Source organism: Corylus avellana, chromosome 10 (genome assembly GCF_965113065.1).
Source record: "Corylus avellana chromosome 10, dhCorAvel1.hap1.2, whole genome shotgun sequence".
NCBI classification, from domain to species: domain Eukaryota; kingdom Viridiplantae; phylum Streptophyta; class Magnoliopsida; order Fagales; family Betulaceae; genus Corylus; species Corylus avellana.
The window spans coordinates 22,382,441-22,397,141 of record NC_142499.1 but is presented as its reverse complement, the minus strand read 5'-3'; the positions used below and the strand labels follow the sequence as shown (position 1 = coordinate 22,397,141).

Genomic DNA, 14,701 nt, shown 5'->3' with positions numbered 1-14,701 from the left:
TTACTGTTTATTGAAACTTTGATGTGCACAATAGTTTCAACTTCCAATTATAAATGGGAAATGTGGTAGAATAATGTGCCTTACAGAAAAAGCGTGAAGGATCTTGGAAAGAAATGCAGAACTTGTTGAATGAAATTTGATGATTACTGCATGAAACAACTCATGCAAATGGAGTACTGGTGAGCACGCAGTTTAATTCACTACACTCAAAAGACTAAAAAGGGTTTGGATCCGAGCAATTGATTTTACTTCAAGCCAAACATAATATATATACACCCAGAATCCCAGATTCATCAGAAATTATTTGTCTTCGAGTTTATAATTAAATATTACACATTATAAATTGGAAATCATTGTATTCAAAGAAAGTAAACTCACAGTACAACCAAAACGTACAGAAATATAACCCAACACTTACTTCACCATGAATTCTGTAGGACTACCGATGATTATATCCAGCCGCCGTTGACGACCTGGGAGCCGGAGTACCTGCCTGAAACGGCGGTAGTATGAGTGAAAATGAAACGGGAAAATCGGATTGCTGACACCAAAACTGGAAAGAAGTCCATTAACAAGAGAGCCGATTCCTGATATACATATATGCTCTTCCTTAGAATTACACTCACCAATATCGAGATTGCTTCCATAAAACCACCCAGTTTTGCTTCTCTTGGACGTTTTTGGTTGGCATTGAAAAATGAACGCTTATCAATATATATGTAAATGTTGTAAGTTACTAAAATATCCTCTTCTTTTATTTCTTAAATAGAAGTCTAAAAACCCTTAACATATTTACAATAAATAAATAAATTAAATTAAAAAAAAAAAAAAAAAATCCTTAACGTACAATCTTTTTGTTGGAAAATGGGTAGTTCACTATTCAACGTAATATTTTATAATTGATAAAATAATTAAAAAAAATTATATTTGACAAGCGAAATTTCTTAAATCATTTTTTCATTTATAAATTATTATTTCAATTAGTAGAAAATTTAAAAAATTATAATACTGTTAATTAGATTTCAATACCATGTATGTATGAAACATGCCATGAGAGTCCGGGACTTATTTTTGTGTTATTGTAAGAGAAATATTATATGTATTTTCACTCTATATTCTCAAACGCACTCTTTAATATGGTAGAAAAAATTATTATTAGATTCACAATTTAATAGTATCATATGTGCACTTGAAAATATAATTCAAATATATATATATATATATATATATATAAAAGAATGAGAGTTTTTGCAGCATTTTTCATTTTTTTTCTTATTGGTTCAATTTTATGAAGGTTCAGGGATATTATTGTAATTACGTTGAAGTATGTGTGAGAGTTATGGGGAGCACTGTAGCAGAATAAGAATGAGGACATTATGAGCTCATCCTCAGTTGATGTAGCTAATGGTCGGCGTCCGCAGTCCCAATTTCGAAAACTTTTCGTTGAGAAATGTCGACACCGCCTCTCATCCAATATAAATTGGTTTCTTACAATATATATATATATATATATATGCCCTCATTATTAATTGGTGCAGTCTATATCCATGAATGAGAGCGGTTATACATCTCTTTTTTCTCATCTTTTTGTTTATCTTTTTTACAAATTAATTTACTACATTTGATTTGTCCGAAAATGAAATAGAAAACAAGCATTTTATCCATGAATACTTGACCAGGTAGCCTTGGCTAGAAAACAGGAAACCCTATAAGCCGTCTTTCGGCCATTTTCCTTAGAAAATAGTTTTGAGAGGAGGAGGGAGCAAATCTGCTCCCTTTTCCTCTCTCATTGCCCTTTTACTCCCTGTACCCTTCCCTTCTCATTCTTTTTAATTTTTTTTAAAAAAATTTTAAATTTTTTATGTTTGTAGGTGTTCTCCGACCATATCAGCAACTTTGGCCTCTCTGCTATGAGTCCGTCCACCTTCCACCATATTGTGTCATTCATCTCATCTCTGGCCGCTACTACTTGCTAGTTGTCTCTGTTTTTTGTTTTAAATAAGAGATTTATTCTCTCTAGATCTACTCTTATGAGTGAGAAAAAATATTTAGGTGTGGAGTTATTTCTCATGACTTGAATTATTAGATTTGATGGGTTATCTCTTACTGCTGGTTTAAATAAATTTTGTTAGAAAATTTTATGGATGTCAAGGCGGTTACGGTTAGCGGTTATTGGCTAACCGTAACCGCTTTACCGGTTAGTAGATTTCACTAACCGCAACCGCTAACCGCCTAGCGGTTAATCGCCGGTTAGCGGTTAGTGAAATAGATAACTGCCCGCTAACTGTTTTTTTTAAATTGAGCTTTTTTTGACTTTTTAGGCTTTCTTTAGGCCTTTTTAGGGCTTTTTTTTACCCTCTTTTTTTTTGTATTTTTAGTGTCTTCTTGTGCCCAGTTGCTATAAAAAGAGCCCATATTGAAAAATAAAAAATATTGGACCCAAAATTTACATTTACTTGTACTTAAAAATGTTAACTTTCAAAATAAATCAACACAACATATAAAAAAAATTTAAAAATTCAAACAACTGTCACAACATATAAAAAAAGTTCAACACAAAGCATATAAAATAAGTTCAAATAAAACATTAAAACTTCATAAATCCTCTCATTTGGTCCTCTAGCAAATCCTGTGGACATCAAAAGAAGAAAAGTTATAAACTTAAACCAAGCATGTACACATATCAAAACGTGCTTAATATAATTGTATTGTAATTAAAATACTATGACAATTCAAAAAATGATAACATTCGTTACTAACAAACCTCTAGGCAAAAGATGAAGCAGCACTTGGACTTGAAGGTTGAGTCACATTTATGAATAAATAAGTTATATCAAGTTATCATGTAATATAATTATATCAATTATAGTGATAATATATAAGTTACTAAAATTATAATGATAATACATTAATATTTAAATTGTGTTTATAAGTAAAACATTAGTCATTGGTCATTGTTTAATCCAATGTCAATTACTTAATTTGATATTATACGAATCATATCATCCTTGTACATTAATAATATGATTCACTTGAAGTCTTGAATAAAGTATTTGAATTGTCATTGAATCATATGATTAAGTATTGATATTATACATTTATATTATCCATATGCATATGTAGACTTATATAGACTTATAACATATATAGACTTATAAGTCTATAACATACATTGAAAATAAGTCTCTAGATATTTAATTGTTGTATTAGTATGAATTGGTATACTTATGAGTTATGTCATATTATATATGAATAATTTGTTATTATATAATCAAATGATTTAATGATCAATTGATCATGTGCTATAATCTTATAAATTATAGTGATAGTGTATTAATACTGAAATTGTGATTTAATTATTTTTTAAAAAAATTGTGATTTAATGATCAAGTGATTATGTTATATGTATAAATATTTTTATAATTATAATTATAAAAATATTTTATATAAAAAGGCGGTTAGCGGTTACGGTTAATAAACCCAATAATCGCTAACCGCTAGGCGGTTAATGCAGTTAGGCGTTTAGTGATTAATGCGGTTAGAAAAAACCGCCCGCATTGACACCCCTAGAAAATTTGGCTACCCATGTCTTTGATATAGTCTGCTCAGAGCAAATCTGCTCTGTATTTGTACATGAGTTAGTAGAAGATTGAAATCATAAATAATACCTGATTGTAAGATTTTTTGTTTATATCTATGACTTTGTAACAAGAGTTTTATGCTCGTGATCTTTAATTAATGGAATCCTCAAATTTCTTTTTTTTTTTGGTAAAAAATAGCCTTGGCTAGAGTTTGTCAAAATCTTTGATATTGATTTTTAATAATTATCGTATAAATTGTTAACAATTCATGCGAAGAGATGAATAGACAATTCAAAATTTATCTATTTTTTTAATGTTCTTTCTCTTTCATGCTTATTCTTCTTTCCTTTCTACTAAAGTTAATTTTTAATGCAAAGAGAGTCCATCCAAAAGTTGATGAGGACAATTGTTGGGCTTAACGAGGATTTAGAATGATCAAAACTCATAGAGAAATGCTATGGGTAATCTCACATTTACACCCACATGCTTACTCCTTGGCACTTCAAGCAAAAATAAAAACGAAATTTTTTAGAAAAACTTCACTTATCTTATCACTCTTCTTCATCGTGCATGCAATCATATCTTTATCTTTAAACTCTAAAAAATGTCTATCAATCCTCACAAAAAAAAATTTATTTTCACCTGGTAAAATTTTCCATCATCAAAATTTTCAAAATATCTATATTTTTTTGCAAAATATTCAGGCATAAATATTTAAATAATTTTTCAAATTCTGAGCGACACCTAAATCCTTGCAATTATGCCTAAATCCTTGAATTTTTTTTTCCTAAAATAAAAAAGAGGTATTTTAAAAATTTTGACACCCCTCCGTTAAATCCAAAAATACTAACGGATTGTTAAAATTGAAAAAAAAAATGAAAAACAATACATTAATTTGACATTTTTAAAGGTTTAAGCATATGATTGCAAAAATGATAAAATACCAAGGGTGATAAATGAAGTTTTTCCAAAATTTTCATGCTTATGGAGAATCTGCACACATCTTGCATTTTTGTCTGACAAATGATGAACACGATGTCACTGCAAGCTGCAAATGTCTGCAACTCCATATCTAAAAAAAAACCTAGGATGTGATAAACAAGTTCAATCCAACTGACATAATTAGAAAATTGTCAAAATTATGGATGATATAATTGTTGAAAAAATATTTCAAACTTTCATTCACCCCAGCCAGTAGCAGGAGGAATAGAACCTTCAATAATGGGAGCCATTGCCGGTGTAGGCGGTGCTGGAGCCGCATCCCAATCCCCTGTTAAAGAGGCTGCAGTAGAACAGAAGGGCATCAAAAAAGTTTAAAAGAAAATGTCGGAAAATATAACAGATGCCATACTAAATAAATGGTTTTCTTCGTAAACACTTATATGTTAATAAGCACAGGTTGCAAATAATTCGATTATTACCCAAGAATAATGTCAAGGCAGCATTCCAACAAAAAATTGAAGAATTGCATCCAAAGAACAATGACCAGTACAAGGAGTTAAATTCTTTAATTCTGATAGACAAGTTACTAAACGAGGGCAGAATGGCATCTACCATATGTGATTCAAGCGGTTAAGCAAAGCAATCAAACAGTGTTATGAAAGGAAAACTACCAAACACATACACAGCCAATGCACAAAATCAGAACTGAAAACAATTTATAATTAACTTGGACCGTGTCAAATATGTTTCAAAAATCACGTTAGAAAATAACACCAGCCCATTAAATATGAAAAAATGTACCACGTAAATGAGATCATTTACATGATCTTGCATTTCAATAAACAAAGCAAAAACAAAATGAATAATTTAGTTCTACCTTGTTCTGGGGGAGTAGCCCAGGTGGCAGTACTGAGAGGAACTGCTGAAATAGGTTGCTGAGCAGAATCAGCGTTCCAATGGGTTTCACCTTGAGCAGGCCATTCAGTAAGGGCGCCGCCACCAGAATAATCAGCATGATAATCTTGGGCAGCACCTGGTTCTTCTTCATCTTGCTGCTTAGCCTCCTCAGGCTCCCGATAGAAAAACAAATCCACCTGCACGTACAAATGATAGCACATTTTACATTAGCAGTTTTGTTTTCAGACAATTCCTCCAAAACAAAGCCTTATAGTTTCTTCCTCACCATCACATCCCATTTATGCCCAGCACGAATAGTTCCCCGCATCTGCAGAACCATCCTTGCCAAAAGCCAAAAGAGACATCCTATGCTATGCTTCCCCTTGTTGTTGGCAGGGATCCCAATATCAACATACCGCATTGGCGAATCAGTATCACAGAAAGCAATTGTTGGGATATTTCCAAGAGCAGCCTCCTTAATGGGCTGCAATCCGCTTTTTATAAGTGAGTAAAGACGGCAAACACCAGAGCAGCACAAGATAAAATAACGCATATAGATCATAAGAGTAAAACTATATAAATGTACTCATTACATTAATTTCTATAGCACTTAAATTGTGGAAGGTGGTAATCACCTGGTGATCTGTCCTTGGATCAGTCAGGATAAGCAGCCGAGGCTCACTAAAAGAGGTCTGCAGCTGGTTGGTGAAGGTACCTGGAGTGTGCCTTCCAGCAATAGCATGGGCACCTGTGTACTGAGCGAACTTCAGGACTGCTCTTTGACCATATGGCCTTGCAGATTGTACAATTATGTCCTGAGGGTTCTCAATGGCAACAATAACCCGGGCTGCTAGCTGAAGCTTTTCCCAAGTTTTTCCCAGATTGATTATGTATATTCCTAGGCCAAAGCACCAGTGATAAATTATTTGAAAAATATATGGGTAAGCAACACAATACAAGATTTTCCTACCATAAAATATAATAGTAATTCGCATTTAATTTACAGCTGATTTACCTCCAAAGTACCCTTAACTGTTAGAACTAAATTTTAACACATCCTTTAAAATTTGCAATCAAAACAAAACAATCTACTGTAGGAGTAAACAATACCAGCAACTATATTTAGGGCCCGTTTGGGAGTGCGATTTCAATAAGTGCGATTTTAAAAATTGCGTTTTTAAAAATTACGTTTTTAAAATCGCTACTTTTTAAAATCGCACAGGCGTTTGGTAAAACATACTAAAAAGTACTTTTTTTATCAATTGAGTGTTTGGATAACATTAACATATAATTGCGGTTTCATGACCAAATTACCAATAAGGATGAACAAGACAGAGAGGATGAAGAAAAAAAAAAAAAAAGAGAAAAGAAGGGTTTTAATATATTTTAGGTGGGTATTCTTGGTATTTTTTTCATTCCCGTTCTAAAAAAGGTAACTATTGCGTCAAATATCTTTTTAATAGAAATCGTGATTTTGTTTTAAATTCGCACTTTTTCAAATAAGCACCCTCTAATCAGCTTATGGAAATCGCAGATTTTTTTGCGATTTTAAAATTTGCGTTTTTAAAATCGCAATCCCAAACACCCTAAAGTTGCGATTTGGTTTAAAATCGCAGATTATTTTTTTAAAAACGCACTCCCAAACGCACCCTTAATCAAGCTTTAAAACGTATGAATTTGCAAGAAGAGATAATTTGGCATGGGAAACCCCTAACTTCTCACCCTCTGATGGCTTTAGAGAAGATACTATAAGCTAAGCATGACATAAGCGTTCAGCCAATTCAAGTGGATTTTCATTTTACAGAAATTAATATAAAAAATTACCAAACTTTAAGTTGTTTCCGAACCCAGAAGATTTACCAAAACAAACAAACTACATTTGACAAACATACGCTTCAACATGTTTTGACCCAACTACAAACTATAAACTTAGCATCCTACGGGAATCAGAAGCAGATAAAGCCCCAAAAGAAACAAACTTAACCACACAGCATATCAACAGGAATCAGCTTTAACCAAAAACAAACTAAACCATTCGGCAAATCAGATCTCGCAATAAAACAGAACAAAGAAATGTATTTCTCGTTTGGTCATCCAGAACGAGAACCCCCCCCCCCCCCCCCTAACCTTTTTCTCACAATGCAAAAAATAACCAGTACCCATTATTCCAACCAGCAGAAAAAACCAAATTTCTCATTGTCCAAACAGACTAAAACACGCGCAAGAAAAAACCAACATAAGAAAAAAGTGAGAGATCTGAAAAAGTGAATCGAGAAATACCATCGTTACGTCTCTTGAAGACGTAACGCTCCATCTGGTAGTCGCAGTTTTTGGTGCCAAGGTGGACCTCGGCAGCCAACATCATCTGGATGTCGGCCTCCTTCTGCGAGAGCTGGCGAGGTGGGGCGTTGTTAGCCATGCTCGAGGAAAAGAAGTTTGAGAAGCACTGTGAAAACCCTAGCTTGAATGCGAAAGAGGCAGAGAGCCGCGGGGTTTTGTAATGGGTATAATAAAAGGATAAAAGGGCTTGAATGCGTGAGAGCTCCGCTGGGTTTTGTAATGGGTATAATAAAAAGTGATCGTTGTTTGTAAGAGCAAAATTATTACTTTTATCTATAATGACTATTTGTTAAAAACGTCTTACATTAGATTAGCAAAAAAAAAATACAAAATAAATATTTATTTGGAAGAGCCCAACAAAAAAAAAGAAAAAAAAAAAAGAGTTAAATGTAGCAGTACTTTTTAAGAAAAATTTTATTGTTTATTGTTTCTCTCATCTGTTTTGTCTTTTTCCCAATAAAGAGTAAACAAATAATATTTAAATGATATAGATCAAAATATAGCAAATCGGATGTAAGGGACCTTTACAAATTAATTAGCTAAATTAGATAAAGTGAGTTTTGAATAGTCATTTTGCATAAAAATTTGGCTCCTCAATTGTGGAGACTCTAATGCCTCAATGATGTCTTTGTCAATACTTGTATTTATAAAAGTTACACGATATACAACTTGCTTTGAAATTTAAATTACAAATGTAACAAACTTATCTTGACAATATTTAAATACACTTTGATTATTGGATAAGATGGTTATCTAATATTTCATTTGACGAGTCCATAATTTTAGCAATGAGGCTGTTCGGGGATTGTAAAAGCCGCCGACCTTGCTTGGACAATAGAGCTTTATTGAACACATACCAGGTCTCGGAATTCCATGTCCCTTGCTTTTGGAATACCCATTCTACTCTACCTCATCCAATGAATCTACGAGTCCTTTGTTTGGTGCCCTACCAAAAATTCTGCATCAAAGCATTTATATCCAAACACAAGCCTTTTGGAAGGATAAAAACACTCATGCTATAAGTAGGTATGGTTTGAACAACGACTTTTGGCTTTCAACAAAAATTTCGTTACCGATTTTAGAAATAAATTTAGCTTAGAGTCTCTCTACTTCCTTTGTCTTTGCTCGCAAACATATTGGTTTACTCAAACTTGAAGAAGATATTCCAATAAGAAAAATGCTAAGTATTCTCATAATGTTCTCCTAGTACCTCCTAATTATAAGTGGTATTTTATTATTATTTTAAAAAAAAAATTTAAGTGGTTTTAATTGGAGAAAATAATTGGAGAACTGGTTGACAAATTTTTATTTTTTATTTATTTATTTTAAATTAAATTCTACTTAAGATTAGGAGGACATTAAGAAAACACTATGAGAACACCTAGCATTTTTCTTCCGCTTTCAATAATGGACAAAATGGTAGTGGTGAGATGTTTACGATGCTTGCTCATAATGACTTAAATCCCCTCTTACCCGTTTCAATTTACGTGTTTTAACCTTCTTCATGAAATCAATCTTTTATTTTATTTTTTATGGCCATGAAATCAATAATTATAATCTGCATGTGTTTTTTTTTTTTTTGTTTTTATATATATAATAAAAAATAAATTCTAGGCAATTGACTTTTTTATGAGCAAAATAGACTAAAATTAGGGCACAGTCTCATTATCAAAAAATACAACCAAATTTGGAAGTAAATACTGAATAATTATGCTAAAAAGAAATACGTTAGTTTAACGACCTCAATTACACAAAATAGTGACTTTTTTTTTAGGACTCTTTTTGTGTTTTATATACTTATTAGAATAAAGTAATGAGCTAACATATAGTTAGCTGCATGATTTGCCATAAATGGCCTAGTACAAATTAAGGTTAAATGATAAGTTACACTCGTACACATGTAATTGCACAGCTTCAATATGAACATGGGTTCTTGTACAGCTTCCTCTCTTCAAATTACTTTAATTTACTCCAACATCTCATATTACCGAATAAACACATATTAGTATGTAACTATGCTTTGAACATTTTGCTTCACCCCAACTCGCTTAAAAAAAGAATTAATTCGACCTCAACTTTTGAAGAATTGATGTAAACACAAAGACTCAACGAAGTTAATCCCCACTTATTGGTTATTGAAACTTTAATGTGTACAACAGTTTTCAACTTTCAATTATAAATGAGAAATGTGGTAAAATAATGTGACTTGAGTAAAAGCGTGATCAACCTTGAAAAGAAGTACAGAAGTTGTTGAATGAAATTGCATGATTACTTCATGAGACAACTCATGCAAATGGAGTACCCATCCTCGGCCCTCATTATTAATTGGTGCACTCTATATCCATGAATGAGAGCGGTTATACATCTATTTTTTCTTGTCTTTTTGTTTATCTTTTTTACAAATTAATTTACTGCATTAGATTTTTCCGAAAATGAAATAGAAAACAAACACTTTATCCATGAATACTTGACAAGGTAGCCTTAATTAGCTAGGGTTTGTCAAAATCTTTGATATAAATTTTCAATAATTTTGTCGTCTAAATTGTTAACAATTCAGATCGTTCATATATATGAACAGATGAACAGACAATCCAAAACTTATCTATTACTTTCTCTTTCATACTTATTATTCTTTCCTCACAACTAAAGTTAATCTTTAATGCAAAGAGTCGAAAAGTTAATGAGGACAATTGTTGGCCTTAATGAGGAATTAGAATTGTTAGAATATTTTTTATTTAACAAGAATGATCAAAACTGATTTCTCTATGGGTAATCTCACATTTACACCCAGCTTACTCCTTGGCACTTCAAGCAAAAATAAAAACAAAAATTTTCATAAAAACTTCACTTACCACTCTTTAATTTTCATCACGTATGCAATCATGCCCTTAAACTTTAAAAATTGTCAATTTAGTATATCAATTTTTCAATTTTTTTTTTAATTTCACTTGTCGCTACAATTTTCCGTTAAATTTTATCAAAATTTTCAAAATACTATGTTTTTTGAATATATATATATATATTCAGGCGTGAGTAATTTTGCAAATTCTGTTAAATTATGACCGATGTCTAAATCCTTGACATCCTTCCATTAAATCCAAAAATCCTAACGGATTATTAAAATTGAAAAAAAAAAAAAAAAAAAGAGGATAAATACATTAAATTGACATTTTTAAAAGCTTAAGCCTATGATTGCAAAAATGATAAAATATCAAGGGTTAGATAAATGAAGCTTTTTCAAAATTTTATTGGAGAATCTGCACCCATCTTCTTGCATTTTGTCTGACAAATGATGAACACGATGTCACAGCATGCTGCAAAAACTACATTGCTCAGGGCGCAAGAATTTGGCTTGTATGAGGGAGTCATTTAATTATGAGGAAATGGTAGCAGACTAACAATTTGCAACATAGAAACTATGTTTCCAAGTTAAATAATATTTTGTTGATTTGAGATTTGTTTGCCAGAGTTGTCACTCATTTTTGAGATTCAAAAGAAATATGCTAGCTAGATATATAGGAAAAACATTTGATTTGGAGTGCTGTAGCGATGAGAAGATATAAATCATTGGATCAATCATGTTTCTCTCCGCCAACTCAATGAATCAAATTCCAAAATCTGTGAAAAACAAACAAAATTCTCAAAATTTAAGAGTTGTGCTTTCTCAGAGTAATTAGTGCAACTTGTTCTCAAATTAGTTCATTTTCTGCTGGCCTTTCTGAATCTTTTAAGTTGTTGATTCTGCATTTTGAAGAACTTAGAAAAAGGTACACTTGTAGTCTGATATTTGGCCGTGAAATTGATCGGAGACACAGAAATGTCAGGCAAAATGTGAAGAACTCAATCCATAAAAACTCCCAAACTTTTCAGCTAATTTGGTTATCATGCCCTCATCCAAAAATCTAAACCCAACTATAATGCCCTCATCCAAACCCAACTAATTTGGTTCTTAAATCTAAACCCAACTATCATGCCCTCATCCAAAAATCCTTTCGAAACCCAATTCGGATTAGAACATCAAGTTTTAAGCCCACCTCATCTCATTGTTGGTGCTCTTCAATATTGTACATTGACTCGCCCAAATATTGCATATAGTGTTAATCAATTATGCCAGTTTCTTCATTCACCAACTTCAGTGCATTTGACAGCTGCCAAACGTGTACTTCGGTATCTTAAGGGCACCTTGCATTATGGTTTGTATTATACACAGGGTTCTTTGAAATTAAATGGCTTTTGTGATTCTGATTGGACTGGAAGCTCTGATACCAAGTTAGAAAACAAATTTGAAACTCTGGTATTTTTTGTGATACCAGATCACTTGTATTCCTTGAGTATTTATACACAATTACACATAACATCAGTTACATTTGAATTGAAAAGCCTATACAATAAAGTGGTTGTACTAACTGTTACAATTTAAACTTTAAACATCATAAAAAACTTCCTTCAGTTACCCACTCTTTAATCCAGCTACTGTTATGAATTTCAAATGTCTTATGTTACAAACTCATTTAATCCAGCTACTGTTCTGTAACTCAAAAGTCACACAACATTTAACCTTCAATACCTTTCTTATCTTCAACGGCAGAAGTGAGTGAATGAGTATGGTTAACAGTATTTAGGGAAAACCCAAAACCTAATTCGGATTAAAAGGTTTTTTGTTCACTTTTGATAGGGGTAAAAACCAGGTACCAAAAATTGGTACCGGAACCGGAGTACCCGGTTTTTGAATTTTTCAAACTAGAACTGGAGCCGGGACCCTAGTTTCCCGGTTTTCCGGTTTTCGGTTTCGATTCCGGTTTTTCGATAATTTTTGACACCCCTAACTTTTGAGAAGACATTTCTTTTTTAGTAAATCAAAAGACAATTTTTAATTCAAATATTTTTTACGACATAAAGTACAAAAACCAAATAAAAATATAATCAATTCTTACTAATAACATGTAGCATTTTTTCATTGTATTCAATACAAGAAACCACATAAATTCACATAATTTGATAAATTAAAATTGTAGGAGATGTTTACCCTCTCTTTACTGGAAAGAAGGATTGCCGTAATTATGAAAAAGACAAATTAGTTTTATGATTACAATTTCATCAACAATTATTTGAACAAAAATCCGCACTTTTCTTATCCACTCAAAGTAGAGGAGATAGATAGAGAGAGAATCTGATTAAGCCACAAAGTCTAGAAGGGAACCAATTAAAAGCATCCAACTCAGCCTCTTACTACTTCCTCCTTATCTACCCTCCACTTCACTCCAACCACCAATCCACTCCTACATAGAATCTAAATAACAACCTTTTAATTTCCCTTCACACCCACACCCTTCTCCTTCACTCTGCAAATTACAACCCAAAATTTTATATAATCTATAATATTACAACAAGAAGGAGAAGGAGAAGAAGAAGAAGAAGAAGAAGAAAAATGTCTCTCACAATTCCCACAAATCTCTCGAAACCCATTTTGAAGCCAAAGCTGAGCTCTTCGTTGACCCCAAAATTAAGGCCTACCATACTCTGCACCGCAGCCTCCCAAAACAGCAACCCAGAGAAAAATTCAAGTGGTTCGCCGCTGCAGGCCTTCTCCGCTGCACTGGCGCTCTCCTCCATCCTTGTCTCGGCCCCACTTCCGGCGATGGCCGACATCGCGGGGCTAACCCCATGCAAGGAGTCGAAGCAGTTCGCGAAGCGGGAGAAGCAACAGATAAAGAAGCTGGAGTCGTCGCTGAAGCTGTACGCGCCTGACAGTGCGCCGGCGCTGGCTATCAATGCCACCATAGAGAAGACGAAGCGCCGGTTCGACAACTACGGAAGGGCGGGTTTGCTTTGTGGGTCGGATGGGCTTCCTCATTTGATCGTGAGCGGTGACCAGAGGCACTGGGGTGAGTTTATAACTCCCGGGCTTCTGTTCCTGTACATCGCGGGGTGGATTGGGTGGGTAGGCCGGAGCTACCTGATTGCGATAAGGGATGATAAGAAGCCGACGCAGAAGGAGATCATCATTGATGTGCCCTTGGCTTCAAGGTTGGCCTTCAGAGGCTTTAGTTGGCCTGTGGCTGCCTACAGAGCATTCGTCACCGGTGATCTTATTGCCAAGGACGTCTAATTTCTTTTTTTTCCATTTTCTCAGGTTATTTATTCTGCTTTTTCTTCATTTTTCTCTGTTTTCTTTTTTCTTTCTTTTCTATTTTATAATAATGTAGGTGCAAAATGAATTGAATTATTGAATTGCTATTCATGCTATAAAACATACCTATAAACTCGAAATTGAATTATTTAAATTTCAAGTTAATTTATTTAATTAACTCAAATGATAAAATCTTAACAATATTAATTAACTAATACGACATCATCTTAGTTGTAAAATAATCGTATAGTAATAAAAAAAAATTAATGTCTAATTTTTACTACCATATCATCATCGCAATTATATGATAATCATATAAGATTAACCTAGGTTATATCGTGGCTACTTCTTATATAAAGATATTGTTGCTATTTTGCTTTTTTTAATTCTTCTTTCTAATTTTTGTTCAGCAGTGGCAATGTGGCGTGGGATGAAAAGACATAGGAGGAGTGAGGTGGGAGTGGTTGACATGGGAATATTTCTTGTATTAAAATTGTATAAGTTTATTTATTATATGCAATGCTTGTGTTGGACACTCAAAACTATGAGAATGGGCATGAGGTATGTTACTCTTAACACTTCCAAATTTCACTGTTTGGCATGAAGGAACAGAAAGGAGGTTAAGGCTGTGGGTTCAAGAGCTATTAGGTACGTGACTACCAATTAAAAAAGAAAAACAGAAATAGGAAAAGAAAAATTAACCCGTAGAAAAGTTGCTTCAACCTGCAACTGATAATGGCTGAATAAATGTTCATTCTCTGCAAATGTGTATCCACTAACATCATCATTTCTGGTTTGAAGTTATTTTTTT

The 14,701-nt window shown here is 33.0% G+C and overlaps 2 protein-coding genes and 1 long non-coding RNA gene across 4 annotated transcripts; 1 reads left to right on the top strand and 2 right to left on the bottom strand.

The window, feature by feature from the left end:
- Positions 1 to 230: 230 nt before the first annotated feature.
- Positions 231 to 672, bottom strand: LOC148583524 (uncharacterized). Its single transcript, XR_015909373.1, has 2 exons — positions 627 to 672; positions 231 to 493 (listed from the first exon to the last, which is right to left on the bottom strand). It is a non-coding gene; the product is annotated as an uncharacterized LOC148583524 (long non-coding RNA).
- Positions 673 to 4,623: 3,951 nt separating this feature from the next.
- LOC132191869 (small ribosomal subunit protein uS2) lies at positions 4,624 to 7,961 on the bottom strand. Its single transcript, XM_059606985.2, has 5 exons — positions 7,701 to 7,961; positions 6,056 to 6,318; positions 5,707 to 5,904; positions 5,401 to 5,617; positions 4,624 to 4,863 (listed from the first exon to the last, which is right to left on the bottom strand). The coding sequence occupies exons 1-5, from the start codon at positions 7,837 to 7,839 to the stop codon at positions 4,760 to 4,762; spliced, it is 921 nt and encodes a 306-aa protein (XP_059462968.2). The 5' UTR covers positions 7,840 to 7,961; the 3' UTR covers positions 4,624 to 4,759.
- A 5,078-nt stretch (positions 7,962 to 13,039) lies between these two features.
- PSAF (photosystem I subunit F) lies at positions 13,040 to 14,466 on the top strand. 2 transcript variants are annotated; one of them, XM_088511196.1, is made up of 2 exons: positions 13,040 to 13,893; positions 14,304 to 14,466. In XM_088511196.1, exon 1 carries the CDS (start codon positions 13,189 to 13,191, stop codon positions 13,867 to 13,869), a length of 681 nt encoding a protein of 226 aa, XP_088367322.1. In that variant the 5' UTR covers positions 13,040 to 13,188; the 3' UTR covers positions 13,870 to 13,893; positions 14,304 to 14,466. The 2 variants fall into 2 exon arrangements, with proteins under 2 accessions (XP_088367322.1, XP_088367321.1); XM_088511195.1 differs by having other exon boundaries at positions 14,301 to 14,466.
- Positions 14,467 to 14,701: the final 235 nt, after the last annotated feature.

Excerpts from the sequence above, each read along its gene's own strand:
- LOC132191869 (XM_059606985.2), bottom strand. The coding sequence starts at position 7,839 with ATGGCTAACAACGCCCCACCTCGCCAGCTCTCGCAGAAGGAGGCCGAC. Across the intron at positions 5,905-6,055 it reads ATCCAAGGACAGATCACCAG|CCCATTAAGGAGGCTGCTCT; the intron begins GTGATTACCACC and ends AGCGGATTGCAG. Across the intron at positions 4,864-5,400 it reads GGCTACTCCCCCAGAACAAG|CCTCTTTAACAGGGGATTGG; the intron begins GTAGAACTAAAT and ends GTTCTACTGCAG.
- PSAF (XM_088511196.1), top strand. The coding sequence starts at position 13,189 with ATGTCTCTCACAATTCCCACAAATCTCTCGAAACCCATTTTGAAGCCA.